The sequence below is a fragment of the Diabrotica virgifera genome, chromosome 4, assembly GCF_917563875.1.
Source record: "Diabrotica virgifera virgifera chromosome 4, PGI_DIABVI_V3a".
Taxonomy (NCBI): Eukaryota; Metazoa; Arthropoda; class Insecta; order Coleoptera; family Chrysomelidae; genus Diabrotica; species Diabrotica virgifera.
The window spans coordinates 118855382-118874164 of record NC_065446.1 but is presented as its reverse complement, the minus strand read 5'-3'; the positions used below and the strand labels follow the sequence as shown (position 1 = coordinate 118874164).

Genomic DNA, 18783 nt, shown 5'->3' with positions numbered 1-18783 from the left:
GTATACCGTAGGCCCCAGAGATAGCAGACTACCCTGCTATAATCCCAAAGCCGCTTTAGCGGTATAAAACGGGAGACTATTATTATTACACCCATACCTATACGGCCGCTCTGTATACGGCATTTTGCTATAACGGCCCTGTTCAATTACGGCACGGTTTCGATTTACGGCCTAAAATGTTTCGCTATAACGGCCCCATGTTGTCATTCTCGAGCAAACGCAATCTCGATGCACACTCTTTTCTATTTCCACTTGTTTATGCATAATTTGAAAATAAAATGAGATGAGGCCGCATCTAAGGAATATCTTAACATTTTAAAGGGAATTATAGAAAAAGGTGGTTATAAACTTGAACAAGGGTTTAACGTAGACAAAACAGGACTTTGTTGGAAGCAAATGCCTGATCGCACGTACATTTCAAGAACCGAAAAATCTGCGCCTGTTTATAAATGGTCTTAAAAACGATTAACTTTGCTATTTGTTGCAAATGCCACTGGTGATTTTAAGCTAAAACCACTTCTGATTTGTCCAAAAATCCAAGGCCTATTACAGGACTAAATAAAAATCATTTACCCGTTAAATGTTATTAAACATTTGTCGAAACTACGCAATAATTCATCACCTGGATTAGACGGACTAACTTTATTTTTCCTTAAACAGTGTGCAGAGTCTGTAGCCATTCCTATATCCTTTATAATGAATACTTCTTTTAATCAGGGTTCTCTTCCCTCGTCATGGAAATTGGCTTCGGTTACTCCTATATTCAAGAAAGGAAATAAACTTAACTGCAATAATTATCGTCCAATCAGCCTAGTTCCTATTGTCGGCAAGGTCATGGAATCCATTATTTCTGAAGCTATGTCTGAATTCTTCCTTCAAGAAAATGTCATCCCTCACCAGCAGCATGGTTTTATCAAGGGTCGTTCAACGATCACAAACTTACTTCATTGTATAAGTGACTGGTCATCATCTTTAAACAATCGACATCCTGTTGATGTAGTCTATTTAGATTTCTCCAAAGCTTTCGATCGTGTTCCCAAACGTCGATTACTAGCTAAATTGGATCACTATGGTATCCGCGGAAAGTTAAACTTTTGGATTCAAAATTTTCTATCAGACAGGTACTTCCGAGTTCGTGTTGGGGAAGCTTATTCACTGGACAAACCAGTCAAGAGCGGAGTTCCACAAGGATCAGTACTTGGACCACTACTATTTTGTATATACACTAGTGATCTTCCTCTTGTTGTATCCAGTAAGGTTTCCATTTACGCAGATGATACTAAATTATATGTGAATCCAATTATTGACCAACATGTTCTTCAAACCGACCTTGACGCGATATTCAAATGGTCCTCAGAGTGGTTACTTCCACTGAATATTGAAAAATGCGTCATACTACATATTGGCAAAAATAACCCATTACTACCGTACTTTATTAATGGGCATCCCATAGAGTCAGTAACCTCCCACAAAGATCTTGGAGTGATAGTTAACAGTAACTTAAATTGGTCTGACCATATAGTGTCCGTGTGTAAACGTGCAAATTCCAAACTGTTTCTAATCCGCAAATGTTTTACACGAATATCTCTAACCTCAGTGAGTAAACTTTACTCTATATACGTCAGACCTATTCTTGAGTTTGCCAGGCCAGTGTGTAGTCCAGATCTTAACCGTGATAAAGTCTTACTTGAAAATGTTCAACGTAAAGCCACAAGACTGGCATTTGGCCGTGTAAGACCTAATTATGAAGATAGACTATCCTTGGCTCATCTAACAGCATTTGAGCATCGACGTCTTCGAGGTGACCTAATCATATCCTTCCGTATTTTAAAATATAATTTTGGAAACCTTAACACAATATTTACGCTAAATCCAGACGAACGATTAAGAGGTCATCGTTATAAATTAAAGAGGGAACAAACGACAACAAGATCCAGAATGAATTTTTACCAAACAGAATATTTAACATCTGGAATAACTTAGATGAAGACACCATATCGGCAACTAGTGTTAACATTTTTAAAAATAGACTTGATAATTCTTTATTTTCTTTGCAAGACTGAATTATTTTAGGACGGCATTATTTATTGTTTCAGAATTTTGTTTGAAATTGTAAGCTTTATAATTTTTATTAGTTTTTATAACGATATTTTTCTTTGTTTTGAACATTATGGGAGCTTTACAGGACTGAATTGTTTTAGGGCGGCATTGTTTTATTGTTTCAGTATTTTTATTTGATGTTTGTTAATTTTTAACTTTATTCTTAATTTGTATTAGTTGTAAAATGATATTTCTCTTTGTTTTTGGGCATAATAGGAGCTCGCTCCTATGCCCAAATATGATTTATAATAATAATCATAATAAAATGGAGATACAACAAGAAAGCTTGGAGTGTGTAGATTATTTTTGGTTTCTGGAATCTAATATTATTTTATATAGTGTATGTGCTTTTTTTGTATGTATTTTTGATTTAAATATTTAACAAATTTGGAACCGATCCCATTAAATTTTTATGAATTTGTATTATAATAATTGATTCGTTATACGGCATTTCGCTTTGCGGCCATGTTTCGTGGAACGTATCTAGGCCGTAAAGCGAGGTATGCGTGTATTATAATTACAAAAATATCACAAGGAAATAGCTTCTGAACAACAGTGTAATAATCATGTTTCAATAATTTTTTCTTTAATTCTGGACCGTGTTACGGGGGGAAATCCCCCTTTCTCCCCCTAAATCCGCCACTGTTCAGTAGTTTTCTAAAGGAAAGGTAAAACTGCAGCTATGCTGGTATTGAATAAGTGTGAAGCATTCATGAAAACATGATAATAATTGTTATGTCACTCCAGCAGCACATTTTCTATCGCACTTCTTCAGTTTCGGAGGTTTTCTGAAGACTAAAATACGATGCATCTATTTTTGACCTCAAATTCATATGCAACACGCAAATATGCATGAAGAAAATGAGTCTCTTTTCTTTCAGTAATAGATATTTTCATTCACTTGGCCGTAAATTATTAGTGAACTTAACGTAAACCGAGTACTTGAATTTAAGAACTTCAGAAGGCTGTAGCTCGAGAATAGTAGTTTTTTAGACCTAGGTGCCATGGACTTTTTTAATCTACTCACTGAGGACTATCATTGACTATCAAAGTTTCGTTAAATTTGACCGGGACCACTTTTCCATAAGGAGTGTTGCGGGGTTCTTGCTATGGAAGTTTTTTTTAAATATTTTGATTCGTAGTAATGTGTGTTCGTACGGTACCATAGCCACCTTTACTTAACAAGCCATGAAGTTGAAATTTGGCAACATCTATTGGCAGACCGATTATTTCTGACAGTTCTCATTTGTTTTTAAATAATTTTCACTGTATTTACAGAGAAACTGAAATATTTTACAATATTTCGTGCTCCAAATTATAAAGAACATTAAAAGGTATGTTATTAAGATGATTTTAGTTCAATATAATATATTTTTATATAAACTTGCGTGCATATAGAAATCCGTCCACTTAAAAATTTTGTCATTTTTAATGTCTTATATTTCCTAAACCTGTTGGCAGATTTAAGTGATTTTTTTAATATGTTATAGCCTAATTCTTTTACAATACCGCTGTAATAATATTGTTGCTAACCAGTTAAATTTTTATGGTGTACCGGGCATTTATAAAATACTGAAATTAAAACCCAACTATAGACTCTGGTTTTCTTAACATTCTGTTTTTTTATTAATTCGCTTATGTTTAACAACTAGATTTGTTCTTTATAGTCTGTTCGCTAAACTCAGACGCAACTTTCTAGATATTTTAGTCGGTAATTTTACCAATTTTAGTAAAATTGGCAAAAAATAATTACTAAATAGTTAATAATCACTAAATAGTTAGTAATTTTGCCAATTTTTGCAAAATTGACTAAAAACAAAAAAAATATCGACTAAAATATCTAGCCAGTTGCGTCTGAGTTTAGCGAACCGACTATATCAATTCAGGGTGTTTCTAAATAAGTGCGACAAACTTTAAGTGGGAAGGAACAAAATGCAAAATCTTGACGCCTGTATTTTAAATGTAATCATTTTTTTCGAATCCTGAGAAAACTAATAAGTATTTTTGAAAAATTTAAACGCAGAATGAAAGATTACTTTATTACCGAGGGCCGAAAGTCCCTTAGAATGAATAAAAAGTTTTTTTAATGACATATTTGAAACTAAAAATCACACTAAATTTTCTTAGTTTTTCACCCCTGTAACTTATTAAAATAAACATAGAAGTTTTCAGGGACTTTCGGCCTTCGGTCCTAACGTAATCTTTCATTTTGCGTTTAAATTTTTGAAAAATACTTATTAGTTTTCTTAGGATTCGAAAAAAAAATGAATCCCGTTTATATTCTTGTTATTGGTTTTTTTTTGTATAATAAACGTTACTTACAAGGAATTACTTTTAATATTATTTTGTACAAACTTCTAATTAATAATATTTTCTTGTTCGACTGAAAAAATACTATAAATTTTACCAGAATTTGTACTTTAAAATCGTACTTTCGAAAGCTGTAGTCCGAAAGTCAGACTACCGACGTCATCAATTGCGACGTTGCCTTTTTCTCTTCATGGATTGTAAAGTAAAGGTGGCTATGACGGTACTCTTAGAAGCTCTTATAGTGATGTAAGAGCGTCAGATGTTACTGGCATCTATCCAACTTTACCCAATTTTTCCACGCCTTCCGTTCTTCTTCCATTTTCGTCATCTGTTTCCCTCTTTTAATCCCGGTTTCCTGGATTTGTTCCTTCCACTCCTCTTCTAGTCCTACGTCTTCTTCTTTTTTCATGCATTTGGCCTCTATCACCTAACTGATGTTCAGTTGGGTGTTCAATACCAGTTAAGTTTTTTTCTATTTTTTTGCTATGAGTACCTACCTGTTGAACTTGTTTCTAATATTTTCGTTTCTTTTCCTATCCAACTTCCATCTTCGTCTTTCCAGCTATTATTCTCTGTTGATTTATATCTGATGCATTCGTACCTTTTATGTAAGTATATAACTCATGTCTCTCGTGCATTTGGAAGTGTTGGCATTGTGATTGCGTTATATACGTGCTATTTTGAATTATAGACAATTTCCCTGGTATTTATTGTATTGATATATTTCATGTCAGATACTCGTAAGTTGTCACCATCTCTAATTCTTGTTCTTTGCAGAACACTCGAATATTATCCCCAATATTCTGCTTCTGTTATCCTTTATAGTCTTGCATTTGTTAATGCCTATTTCACTTTATAATTTTGGGATTAATTTTATTTGCTGCACTGGCTTTTTCTACTTTTATTCTACTGATTGCTTCTTCTAATTGTTCAGTTCTTATTTCTTCCGATTGATTTTCTCTCCCCTTTTCTGTTTTATAATTTCTTCGGCTTCTGTGTCTTCAGTTTCTTCATTGTCCATATATTTCTTTCCACAACTCTAGTATGTTGTATATTTCACAATATCGTCTTTTTTATTTAATTTTTTATTGATAAGTTGCCGCATATGTTTTCTGCCTTCTTCAATATTTTTTCTTTAGCTTTTCCAATATTCTATCTGGTTTTGCTGAACCGGTTTTCTCCGATTTTCGCTCTATTTTCTGTCCACGCTAACTTGCTTCATTTCACATATTTTGTTTCATTTCTTGCGTGTAGATGACGCGCGACGTAGTCTATTATCCTTTTTGCTTTTGCTATGATTCTGCTGTGATGGTGTCATATTGTGTGTGGAATTACGTGAGATTAGAAGATTATTACAATTACTAAAAGAAAAAAGCCGGCCAAGCAGAATATTAAACATAATTAAACACATTAACACTAACAACAAAACGAAAATCAAAGTCGCGTTGTACTATCATCGGAAATAGATACCTATCAACTCTTGATATTCTTTAATAATCATAAAAGAAATTAAAAAGACAACAAAAATACGATATAAGGTAGATCTGCACCGATCTGTTTAATAGATAAGAATTATTGGATAAGCACAACAGTCGGAAAAATTAAAGAATACCCATAAACGATCACATTAATCACTTATTTTGTATTTGCTGTCTTTTTCTATGAATAACAAACGTTTGTTATAGAAAAAGACAGCAAATACAAAATAAGTGATTGATGTGTTCGTTCATGGTAGTCCAGGGTAATAAGGTTTTTCTCATGACACTCGAGCAGCCAGGGTACTGAAGCGTTTTTTCGACAGGTAATACCTATAAGAGCAAATTGTAACTATTTCCTGCGTAGGATCTGGCGGCCATTTTTATTTATAAACAGTAAGTGTCAAAAAATGGCATTTTTCCCTTTTTTTTCAAATCAATGGAAAACAGTGAAACTTATGTTTTTTTTTGTACAAATATCTTTGAGATTATGGAAAAAGCTTTAAAACGACGTACTACAAAGTTTGATATACTCATTTATTGTTAATATAATTGCGAAAAAAGGTCGGAATTGTAAAAAAAATTAATTTCGCAATATCTATTGTAAAAATTAGTGTACAGCTTTGAAATTTTTGTCATATAAGGGTTCTTTGGTGCTTAATATGTGATAAAAATTTCAAAGCGATTCATTCATTTGTTTAAATTTTATTCAAATTGTTTATCCCAGAGAGCATTTTTTTTGCAATAACATAAGTCAGAAAAACAAGACGTTAGAACCATTTCACAGGTGTCAAATGAAAGAGCATGAGCTATATTTTCAACTTGGTTTAAAAAAAGCGAATAAAAAATGCATTTATTAGTAATAAATAATTATGCAAAAGTATCGTAAATCTTTCCTTATAAACTTTTTATTTTGTTATGTAAGAAATTATATATATTTATTACAATTTTTTATCAATTATGATATAAATAACATTACTTGGTAGTTGTGCACTTACAACAGGGTAAAAAAGTTAATTTTTTTTGGAAAAACTTATCCAAAAAGTTTATAAGGAAAGATTTACGATACTTTTGCATAATTATTTATTACTAATAAATGCATTTTTTATTCGCTTTTTTAAATCAAGTTGAAAATATAGCTCATGCTCTTTCATTTGACACCTGTGGAATGGTTCTAACGTCATGCTCTCTGACCAGAGAGCAAAAAAATGCTCTCTGGGATAAACAATTTGAATAAAATTTAAACAATTGAATGAATCGCTTTGAAATTTTTATCACATATTAAGCTCCAAAGAACCCTCATTTGACAAATATTTCAAACTTGTACACTAATTTTTACAACACTTATTGCGAAAATAATTTTTTTTTGCAATTCCGACCTTTTTTTGCAATTATATGAACAATAAATGAGTATATCAAACTTTGTAATATGTCATTTTAAAGCTTTTTCCATAATCTGAAAGAGATTTATACTAAAAAAAATCATGAGTTTCACTGTTTTCGATTGATTTGAAAAAAAAAAGGGAAAAATGCCATTTTTTGACAGTTAATTGTTTATAAATAAAAATGGCCGCCAGATCCTACGCAGGAAATAGTTACAATTTGTTCCTATAGGTATTACTTGTCGAAAAAACGCTTCAGTATCCTGGCTGCTGAAGTGTCACGAACGGGGTATATTTTTGTCTTATTACCCTGGCCTATGGGTATTCTTTCATTTTTCCGACTGTATGTAATTTAGTATGTTAACAGTTATAAAAAACCAGGAGTACCCGATCTAATTTTGTTCTGACTATATTTAATAAATTAGTTAACAATTAAAAATGACTTTTTTGTAAATAAAAAAAATCGGCACGTGCAGATATTATTTTAGATTATTTGTATCATTCTAAACAAAAAAGTTTTTTGTAGTTGTTCTCTTAAGGGGACCGAAGCAAAATGCAAAATTTTTACGTATGTCAAAAATGTGTTTTAAATGTAGATATTAATTTTTTTCGTCAAAAATGTGTTTTTTATGTCAAAAATGTGTTTTAAATGTAGATATTAATTTTTTTTTTTTTCAAAATGAAAAATAGTTTCTGTCCTTGTGGGATCGGTACTCACCGGAGGGACCGCAGACGTTCGGAAACAATTAGCGTCTCTTTGCAAAGACAATGACGTCGACTTTGCAAAGTAACAAGACACTTACTCAACACACACACTACACATTACTCCCCTGATAAGTTATATAATTACGTGGCTAAAGGTTCTAGTTCTAAACCAAAGCCAAAATCAGAAAAAAAAATTTTCGAATCCTGAGAAAATCAATAAGTATTTTTGATAAATTTAAACGCAGAATGAAAGACTACTTTATTACCGAGGGCCGAAAGTCCCTTAAAATAAATAAAAAGTTTCTTTGAATGAAATAATTTGCAATTAAAAATCACTAAATTTTCTCTTTTATTTTCACCCCTGTAACTTAATAAAATAAACATTATAGAAGTTTTCAGGAACTTTCGGCCCTCGGCAATAATGTAGCCTTTCATTCTTCGTTTAAATTTTTCAAAAATATTTATTAGTTTTCTCAGGGTTCGAAAAAAATGAATACAATTAAAACACATTGAAAATTTTGACATGCGTCAAAATTTTGCATTTTGTTCCGTTTCCCTTAAGTTGACCGTTTTCGAGTTATAAACAATTTAAAACTGAAAAAATAACGAAAGATTACGACGATTTTCAAGACTCAAAAACGTAATTAAAAAATATCATTTTTGAAATTACGAAGTACATACCTACCTAAATTCAAGTTCAAACCTGATTCTATCAGTTCTTGATAGGTATTTTGCACTTATGTCCAAATATGTTTTGTGACTTATTTTAAAACATTGTTTTTAGTTGTTAATCGCCCGTCATACCATAAGGAACCTTCCTCATTACATTACCAATTATTAAAAAATGTATTTCAGAATAAAACATGGCAAAAATTCGTATCGGGGCCTCATAGAAGAAGGTTTAAACTTGAATTTAGGTACTTGATCATTATAAAAATGATATTTTTTACTTGTGTTTTTTACCCTTGAAAATCATCATCGTTCGTTCTTGTTTCAGTTTTAAATTGTGTATAACTCGAAATCGATTCACTTAAGAGAAAAATTACAAAAGACCTTTTGTGTTTAGTTAGAATGATCCAAAAAATCTGAAATAATTCCTCCCCGGGTCCAAATCTTTTTTGTAAAAAAAAGTAATTTTTTAATTAACCAAATTAGATGGGGAACCCCTTGTTTTTAATAATTATTGTTAATATAGTAAATTACATATCCAATAATTCTTATCCATTAAACAGATCTGCGCAGATCGACCTAATATCGAATCATTTTCAACTGTTCAGCTGTTTTGCCTATGAATTCGTTGTTTTTCTGGTCCCTTGAATCCTGCTATCTGTTTCTAAAATTGTAAGAGTTTTTAATGGGCTTTTTGTTCTGTCATTATTATTTCGCATACCAGAACTGATATTAGTGTGCAATTGATATTTTTATTACTACTTTGCCATCAATCACAATTTTACATCTCAAATAACACCATGTATCATTCATCCGCAAAATTTGTTATAATCTTTTTAACTAAATCCATTTTTTAGAGTCGGAAACAGAAAATGTGAATCATACAACTGAAAATGGTCACGAAAACGCACAGTGGATCATAGGTAAGCCTTTTTTATTTTGAAACTCGGGTATTGTCAGCATCATCATCAATAAAAAGCCTTGTTCATTCGTCTTTATTTTCCTTTTTATGTTTTTATCTTTTATTTTTTTTTCTTTCAGTGATCCGCAGTTTAATATTCACGAAAAACTTCACTATCTTCATTCTTTACTTTTTTGTTGTGATTTGTTAAAATATGTTAATGATCGTTTGTCGTATGTCATCTATTTCACAATACCCTCTGTGGCTCAGCGGTAAAGCCTGCCTGTGAAAACAAGGGTTGTGAGTTCGAATCCCACCTGGGTAGGAAATTTTATTTATTAAAAATTTAATAAATTAAAGTAATTTCTTGTGGGATCAGTACTCACCTGAGGAATCGAAGACGTTTGGATGCAATTAGCGTCTCTTTGCAAAGACAATTAAGTCGACTTTACCACAGTTTAATGCTAAAGAATCAGTTAATTCACTCTCCAGTTTTGATGGTTCCAATTTTGCAATCTACTGCTGAGACAATATTTTGAATGCGCGACGATAACGATCAATCACAGGAAACGTAGGATGCCGTAAAGCATGGGTTTCGTCGAAAGCGGCACCGACAAACAGCGACCGTAGCACTGCGATGAATTACGTCAGATTACTGTGAAAAATTCAAGGTTCTTCACTGGGGCAATGGAATGTGCAAGCTCAGTAAGCGGTGGCTTCCAACGCATCGTTGGAAACCAACGCTATTATTTTGCATGGTACAGTTTTTTATGATGTCATTCATCGCAGTGTTACGATCGCAGGTTGTCGGCACCGCTTTCGAGGAAACCAGCGCTTAAGGTGTCATTAATCTGCGCGAAGGACTAAAATATTTGATGCGCCGTCACCAAAATATAACATAGAGGACAAAGGATTTTCGTGGAGTGATCCTACTGGTTCTTTAGCAGTATACTATGACTTTACTAAGTAACAAGACATTTACTCAACAAGCACACTACACATTACACTCTGATCTAATTGCGACTGGCCGAATGATTAATATCTATGCCATAAAAAAAATCTTTTTCACATAATCCACAAGGAAAAGAAAAAGTTTTCCTGTAGTTGGCTGTATACCATCAATCACAAAATTGGAAAGAAATCCTTTGTAAAAGGTATAAAAATTTTTTTTATTAAAAATCCCTTAAAAGGGCTACATCACAACAAAACGTTTTCGATTTTTATAAAAAATCATCATCAGTGTTCGATAAACTGGATGCTAGCTGAGCCACAAAAGAAAAATATCTGGGTAAAAACCCTTTACATAAAATATAGATGCCTTAAAAGTGCATACTTCAATAAAAAGGCCTGTGATGGTCACATGGCAAACAGGATAATGCCCTAAGGTAAAGTATACAGGTTTGCCAACACGTGGGATCCAAATTGAGTTGATCACATTTCAATGACTTAATGGCAACTGTAGCCCTTTTAAGGGATTTTTAATAAAAAAAATTTTATACCTTTTACAAAGGATTTCTTTTTAATTTTCTATTTCACATGTTTGCGTACGGTACCTACATAAATAACAGTACAGGGTGTTTGGTAAAGAATGGGCCATAGCTTAACCTCAGGTTCCTGGGGTTAAAATAGGCCGATTTAAGCTAACTTACCTTAGTACAAAGTTTATAATAACCGAGATACAGGGTGTCAAAGTTAAACTTTTTTTTTATTTATTATTGAATATTTCCTGACAGGTATGAGATAACAACATGAAATTTGGTATGTGGGGGTTTTTTGGGTCGAGAAAACTAAATTTCCTACCAAAAATTATGTATTGCCCAGAGGGCGCCACATACGCCTTTCAGCACTCACTTATTATGTTCAATTTTTTTTATCCCTCACTCTGTATAATTTTGACATTAAAATTTTTATTCTCCTATTAGTTTTACTTAAAAAAGGTATACTTTTTTCATCTCCCTAAGCTCAACCGTTTTCGAGATAAACGCATTTTAAATCTGCGATACACCATCATTTTTAGCATATCATTGTAGTTCCACCCGAAAAATAACTTAAAACCATAATAATTGTGCCAGTTCTCAAATTTATGTCATTGCATCGCAAATTCCATTTGAAGAAATTTGCGATACATTTTTGGATAATTTTATGGTTTTAAGTTACTTTTCGGGTGTAACTACAATGATATTATGCTAAAAATGATGGTGTATCGCAGATTTAAAATGCGTTTATCTCGAAAACGGTTGAGTTTAGGGAGATGAAAGAAGTATACCTTTTTTAAGTAAAACTAATAGGAAAATAAAAATGTTAATGTCAAAATTATACAGAGTGAGGGATAAAAAAATTGAACGTAATAAATGAGTGCTGAAAGGTGTATGTGGCGCCCTCTGGGCAATACATAATTTTTGGTAGGGAATTTAGTTTTCTTGACCCAAAAAACCCCCACATACCAAATTTCATGTTGTTATCTCATACCTGTCAGGAAATATTCAACAATAAATAAAAAAAAAAGTTTAACTTTGACACCCTGTATCTCGGTTATTATAAACTTTGTACTAAGGTAAGTTAGCTTAAATCGGCCTATTTTAACCTCAGGAACCAGAGGTTAAGCTAGGGCCCATTCTTTACCAAACACCCTGTATATAAGTGATGCGAGGTCTGGTAAGATTAGCAATTTTTTATATTTAATTTTTCCCCTTTATTGTATTCTCCTTCCGCTTCACTACACTGCTCTATGCTAACCTTCCACCTTCCACTGTGCGAAACAGTGCTCTCGGTCATCTTCCGATAGGCTGTTGGGGTATCTGTGTCGATTTTAGTTGTACGTTCTCTCCTGACTCGTGGCTAGTTACTTTCAAGCAGCATTTGATTTTTGGGAACAGTAACAGTCTTCTTCTTTAGGTGCCGTGTCTGTATTCAGACGTTGGCCGTCATCATATTATTTACAATTTCCTGAAATCTCTCTCTATCGGCTGCTGCGCGAAATAATTCTTCTACTGTGCAGCCACACCATTGTCTAATATTACGCAGCCATGAAAGTTTCTTTCGACCAATCCATCTCTTTCCCTCCACTTTTCCTTGTATTATAAGGCGAAGCAGATGGTATTTAGGTCCTCTAATTATATGGCCGAAGTATTCTGTTTTTCTCCTCTTTATGATGCTTATGAGCAGACGTTCTGAATTCAGCATTTGAAGAACATGTTCATTGGAAGTGTGCGAAACCTATGATATCTTTAGGATTCGTCGATAGCACCACAATTCGAATGCTTCTATTTTGTTTAGCATTGTGGTTTTTAACGTCTATGTCTCACAACTGTACAATAGGATAGACCACACATAACATTTCAGCACCTTCTTTCGAATATTCATCGACAGGTTTCTGTTACATAAAACTGGTTTCCAGGTCATTAAAGCCTTTCGTGATATTTCGATCCTAGTTATTATCTCTTCATCAGAGTCACAATTTACATTTAAGGTGATACAGTAGCGATCAACAGGTAGCCAAAACGCGTTCCAAGATTGCGGCTGTAATTTAGAATATTTTTTCGAGATATTTGGCACACGTATTCGTAATATAATAAAGTATGGCGGTACAGAGCCCAATTTGAAAAATATAATAATATGTGGAAATTACTCTGTAATTAAATACAATACTAAGAAAACGAGCCTGTACCGCCATTAAGAAGAACAAAAAAATACACTTTCTTCAAATAAACTTTTTTATCCGATGCCTAGATTTTGTGTCATTTTGGAACTACTAATGAAATAAACAATTTTAGTAGTTCCAAAATGACACAAAATCTAGGCATCGGATAAAAAAGTTTATTTGAAGAAAGTGAATTTTTTTGTTCTTCTTAATGGCGGTACAGGCTCATTTTTTTAATATTGTATTTAATTACAGAGTAATTTCCACATATTATTATATTTTTCAAATTGGGCTCTGCACCGCCATTCTTTATTATATTACGAATACGTGTGCCAAATATCTCGAAAAAATATTCTAAATTACAGCCGCAATCTTGGAACGCGTTTTCGCTACCTGTTGATCGCTACTGTTTACTCTTAATAAACCAGCTGCCAAGGTACTTGAAATGATTTACCCGTTCTAACTCCTCTCCATCAAGAGAAAGCTGACCTTGATCTATATTAATCTTTCCAACTGCCATCCACTTTGTTTTTGAAATGTTGATTTTAAGGCCTCTCCGATAACTTGCTTCACTGACTAGATTTAGTAGTGTCTGAAGATCTTGTAAATTTTCAGCAAGAATGGCTGTATCGTCAGCGTATCTAATATTGTTGATTACTTCTCCGCCTAGCCTTACTCCCTCTTGTCTGTCATCCAAAGCCTCCTTAAAGATTTCTTCAGAGTACAGATTAAAAGGGGTGGGTGATAAAACACAACCTTGTCGTACTCCACGTTTTATCGGCAGTTTTTCAGTACGATTGTCTCCAATTTGGATAGAGGCTACTTGATTGTAATATAAGTATTTCAGCAGTCTTATATCGTAGTGGTCAAGTCCTGCTGCCTGCAGACAATCGAAAAGTGTATCATGTTGTACTCGGTCGAATGCCTTCTCGAAGTCGATGAAACAAACATAAACAGTCTTTCGGAATTCGCAACTTTTTTGTAATAGAACGCGCATACAAAATAGTGCTTCTCTAGTTCCTAGACCATTTCTAAATCCAAATTGCTTATTACCCATTCTAGTTTCGCACAGAAGGAATACTCGGTTTTGCATAATACGTAAAAGTATCTTAAGTGTGTGACTCATCAAACTTATTAGTCTAAAATCGCTGCATTTGGTGGGCCTGCTTTTCTTTGGTAATGTTATAAACAGTGACTCCAACCAATCATCTGGTATTTTTCCTTCGTTATAAATTTTGTTAAAGAAAGTACTTAGTCAAGTAGGTAATGTTTTCCTCATCTAAAAGTTTAAGTAGCTCAACAGGGATTTGATCTGGTCCAGGTGCTTTATTGTTTTTGTCTTGTTGTATTGCTTTTATGACTTCTGACTTCATTATACTGGGACCTCTGTTTAATTGGTTGTCTGTCACAGGTAGTATTTGGAACATTTTCTCGAGAAGCATCGTCAAAAAGGTCACTGATGTGTCTCTCCCATTCTTTGCACTGTTGTTCGTGATCACAATTTTTCCGTCTGCGGTTTTAAGTACGTGAGCATTTTTCTGTTTTCTAATTCCGGAGGTATATTTAAGTTTCTTGTGGAGGTTGAAACTATCATGCTTTTTTTGGAGGTCTTCTATTTCTTGACATGAATTCTCGAGCCAGGATTCTTTGGCCTGTTTAATTTTTCTTTTTATGAGTTTGTTGATTTCACGGTATTTAATAATATTTCTATTTTTGTAATAAACTATTTTTAATGGGAAATAAGCCACAATTTTACCAAAAAAATGATTTTATTAACGTTTCGAAGCCCAAATCGGATTTCGTTGTCAAAATACAAAATACTGTTTTGACAACGAAACCCGATTTGGGCTTCGAAACTTTAATAAAATCATTTTTTTGGTAAAATTGTGGCTTATTTCCCATTAAAAATAGTTTATTATAAAAATGCCACAAGGAAATAGCTTCTATTTTTGTATTTTCGTCGAACTTCCATCAGGTCTAGAATTTTTTGGTTCGTCCAGTCATTTTTTGCCAACATTGTAGGTGTTTTTAAAGATTCCCTTACGTCCTCTAAAATCGACTATTGAATATTGTATGTACCAACATTCGTTAATAGTTCTGTTTTCGTTTGGTATATTTGATATTCTGTGCATTTTACTATTTATCTGCTGTGATATGTGTTCGCGCGTTTGGGTGTTTTTAAAAGGGTTGAGATATATCTTACTAGGTTCTAGACTAGACTAAAGGGACTAGATATATCTTAAGAGTAACAGTCGTAGGGTGCTAAATCTGTCGAATAAGGCAGGTAGTTCATTACTGTGACCTAATTTTTTTCCAACTAGTCCTTGTAGAGTGCGCTTTGTGAGCCGGCGCGTTGTTGTGATGGAAAATCCAGGAGAATTTGTTCTTCGGACTCTTCGTAAAACCACTAAATAGTAATATTTATTAACTATCTGACCTTCCAGTACCCATTACATGTGAGCTACACTACGTATATCAGTCAGCATCGTCTTGAATTTGCTCATCCTAGCTTTTTCACTCTCGGAGAGTTTGTAGTCTTTCACTGCATGGATTGCAGCTTAGTTTCAAGTCCATATTAAAAATCCATGTCTCTTCACAAGTAATAACCTTTGATGAGAAGTGTGAGTCTTTTTCGATGCATTCCAGGATGTCAGAACAAAATCCTACGATAAATCTTCCGTTCCGCCGTTTTGAGTCCAAGCATAAGCTTACAACACACTTTTCTCATGTGTAGTTCCTTCTGCAAAATGTGTCTCTCTTTAGTAAAGTAAACGACTGTTTTGCTTGTTTTCGGTTCAGAGGGATGCACAATCCCTGGACAGCTGTTTCCGCCTTATAGACTTCCTCAGCAGAGCAACGTGCACACCTCTGAAGCGAAAGCCAGCAGCCCATCTGTTTAAGGGAAATTTCAAAGATCATTGAAATCACCATGATTTTTCAACTGAAAAGTCTCAGATGCAGAATTCAACCATTATAACAAAAATTAAAATGGTAAGTAGTTATTTATATCCGAAACTTTTCTTATTAGAAGTTCTTTCTGGTACATCCTTAATCTGTGATTTTTACAATTTATAAGACAGCAGACGACGAATATAGATAACAAAAAGGACTCTACTATATGCAGTCACATTCCGTTTGCATTCAATTTTTGTTATAATGGTGAATTCCATCTGAGACTTTTCAGTTTGTTTAAGAGATGTTGCTGAATTGCGTCCCAATGGGGATTTCAATGATCTTTGAAATTTCCCTTGCTCTGCGGAGGAAGCCTATAAGGCATAAATAGCTGTCCAGGGATTGTGCATCCCTCTGAATCGAAAACAAGCAAAACCGTCTGTTACTTTTCTATCTTTAAAAATCCACAAGGAAGAAATTCCTGTAGTTGGCTGTATACCATTAATTACAAGTGAAATTTAATAAAAAATTTTCCTCTTGGTAAAAGGTATATTAGTTTAAAAAGCCCTAAAGGGCTACAAACATATGAACAAAACGTTTTCGCTCTGTAACAAGGGCATCATCAGTGTTGCAAGAACATGGTGACCAACCAAAAAATACAAGGTCAAAGCCTTTCAAAAAACAGACAAAAGTGGCAGGCAACTGACACCTCTTAAAACATAATGACCTAGTTACCTTTTGACCCACTTACCACGTGTGGGAGTCATATGTTGCCCTAGGGCCGTATCCTTAGAAATTTTATCCATCCTTTGGATTTTTCGATGTATTTATTTATATTAGACTTTTGTCTGTTTTTTGAAAAGCCTTGTATTTTTTGGTTGGCTCACCATGTTGTAACACTGATGATGCTCTTGTTACAGAGCGAAAACGTTTTGTTCATATGTTTGTAGCCCTTTAGGGCTTTTTAAACTAATATACCTTTTACCAAGAGGAAAATTTTTTATTAAATTTCACTTTCTATCTTTACTCAGATTTGAGTACTAGGAAGTTTCTTTCTGTCCTTTTCCTAGACGAATGAAAACAGAATGTGACTGCATATAGTAAAGTCCTTTTTGTTTTCTATATTCGTCGTCTCCTGTCTTATAAATTGTAAAAGTCGCAGATTAAGGATTTACCAGAAAGAACTTCGAACAAGAAAAGTTTCAGATTTAACTATTTACCATATTAATTTTTGTTATAATGGTGAATTCTGAATCTGAGACTTTTCAGTTTGTGTCTCTTCTTCTTTATTAATGTCCACATGCTCAGTAATGGTCCTAGTACTTAATTGACGAACTTTTTGAACCATCTTCAATATCCTACTTCCACTTCTTAAAACATTTCTACCGGTTTGAGAGCTCTTGAAAATGCTCGTCTCACCTTTTCATTCGTTCCTCTTTCTCGTTGATAATTGCCCCATTTTTGTCCTTGCAAACTGTTGTTCTTGTCATGTATCCTTGTATGTATTGTTTGGTTTCCTTGTAAAATTTTCTAGTCTCTCTTCTGTTATTATAATCTGTAATTTGTTGTATTTTTCTATTCAACATTTCTCTCTTTTTCCTTCTACATATTTTCTTTGCATCTTTTCTCAGTTCTTCATATGCTCTTCTATTCAATCGGGAATTCCTCTGTAGACATTTCTGTCTAGCTATATTTTTGCTATTTATTACTTGTTGGCAATCTTGGTCAAAACCATTCCTCGTTTCTTTTGCTTGAGGTTTCACCTAATATTTCCTTTGTTGTATTCGTAATTGTCGTTTGGATGACATTCTATTCGTCTTCCCTGTTGTTTCGTTCCTCTCTTTCATTTAATATTACTTTTATTTTCTGCTTGTACTCATTTTTCTATTTATGATTTTTAAACATATATGTGTTTCATTTCCTTTGTTTTACGCCTTTCTCTTTTCTTACCATTGATATTCCTCGTTTTATCTTCGATATAACCAACAAATGGTCCGAATCGCAATTTGCGCCTCTATAAGATCTAATATCTGTTACGGATGTTGCCCACCGTTTGAATATTATTATGTGATCAATTTGATTGATCATATACTGATTGATTTGAAATTTATTAGTACCAGGTATCATTCAGGTTTCTTATTGAATATTTTTATGGGGAAAACACGTACTAACTCTCTGAGTTTATTTGCCGTTGCCAACTGTACCCCTCTTATACTTTTGTTGCTGGTAATATCATGTAATCTATCCTTACCAAAGCATTGTGCATAGATTAGCTCCTTTCCCAGCTTGGCGTTCATATCACCCAGAATATTAATAATTGCAATATTATAACATTTTCCCCTTAGGCGTATTTTACGCATTCTTTCATTAGCTGGAGTGAAACACAATACCGACCTGCGGCATTTATGGCTTACCATAAAATCCACTCCAAAGTATCCTTGTCTTTCTGCTCCATAGTAGTTCATCTTCTTCTTCTTCTACGGCAGTACAGCCCAAATTGGGCCTTGGCCTCCTTTATTTTTTGCCTCCACTCTTGCTTGTCTGAGGCTGCTCTTCTCCATACACGGACTCCTAAAAGGGCTTGTGCATCGCTGTTTACTGTGTCTTCCCAGCGCTTTCTTGGCTTTCCAACCGGTCTCTTTCCCTGCATTCTAGTATTCAGTGCTCTTTTTGGTAGCATATCCTCTCCCATTCTTATCACATGGCCGA

General features: G+C 33.6%; 1 protein-coding gene across 3 annotated transcripts in view; it reads left to right on the top strand.

Annotated features, from left to right (window-relative positions):
* LOC126883135 (acetyl-CoA carboxylase) overlaps positions 1 to 18783 on the top strand; it is a 465330-nt gene that overhangs the window by 188859 nt on the left and 257688 nt on the right. For all 3 annotated transcript variants that reach the window (XM_050648387.1, XM_050648384.1, XM_050648388.1), the window contains exon 3: positions 9499 to 9564. In XM_050648387.1, the coding sequence (XP_050504344.1) occupies positions 9499 to 9564 (66 nt within the window). The remainder of the gene's footprint in view (positions 1 to 9498; positions 9565 to 18783) is intronic.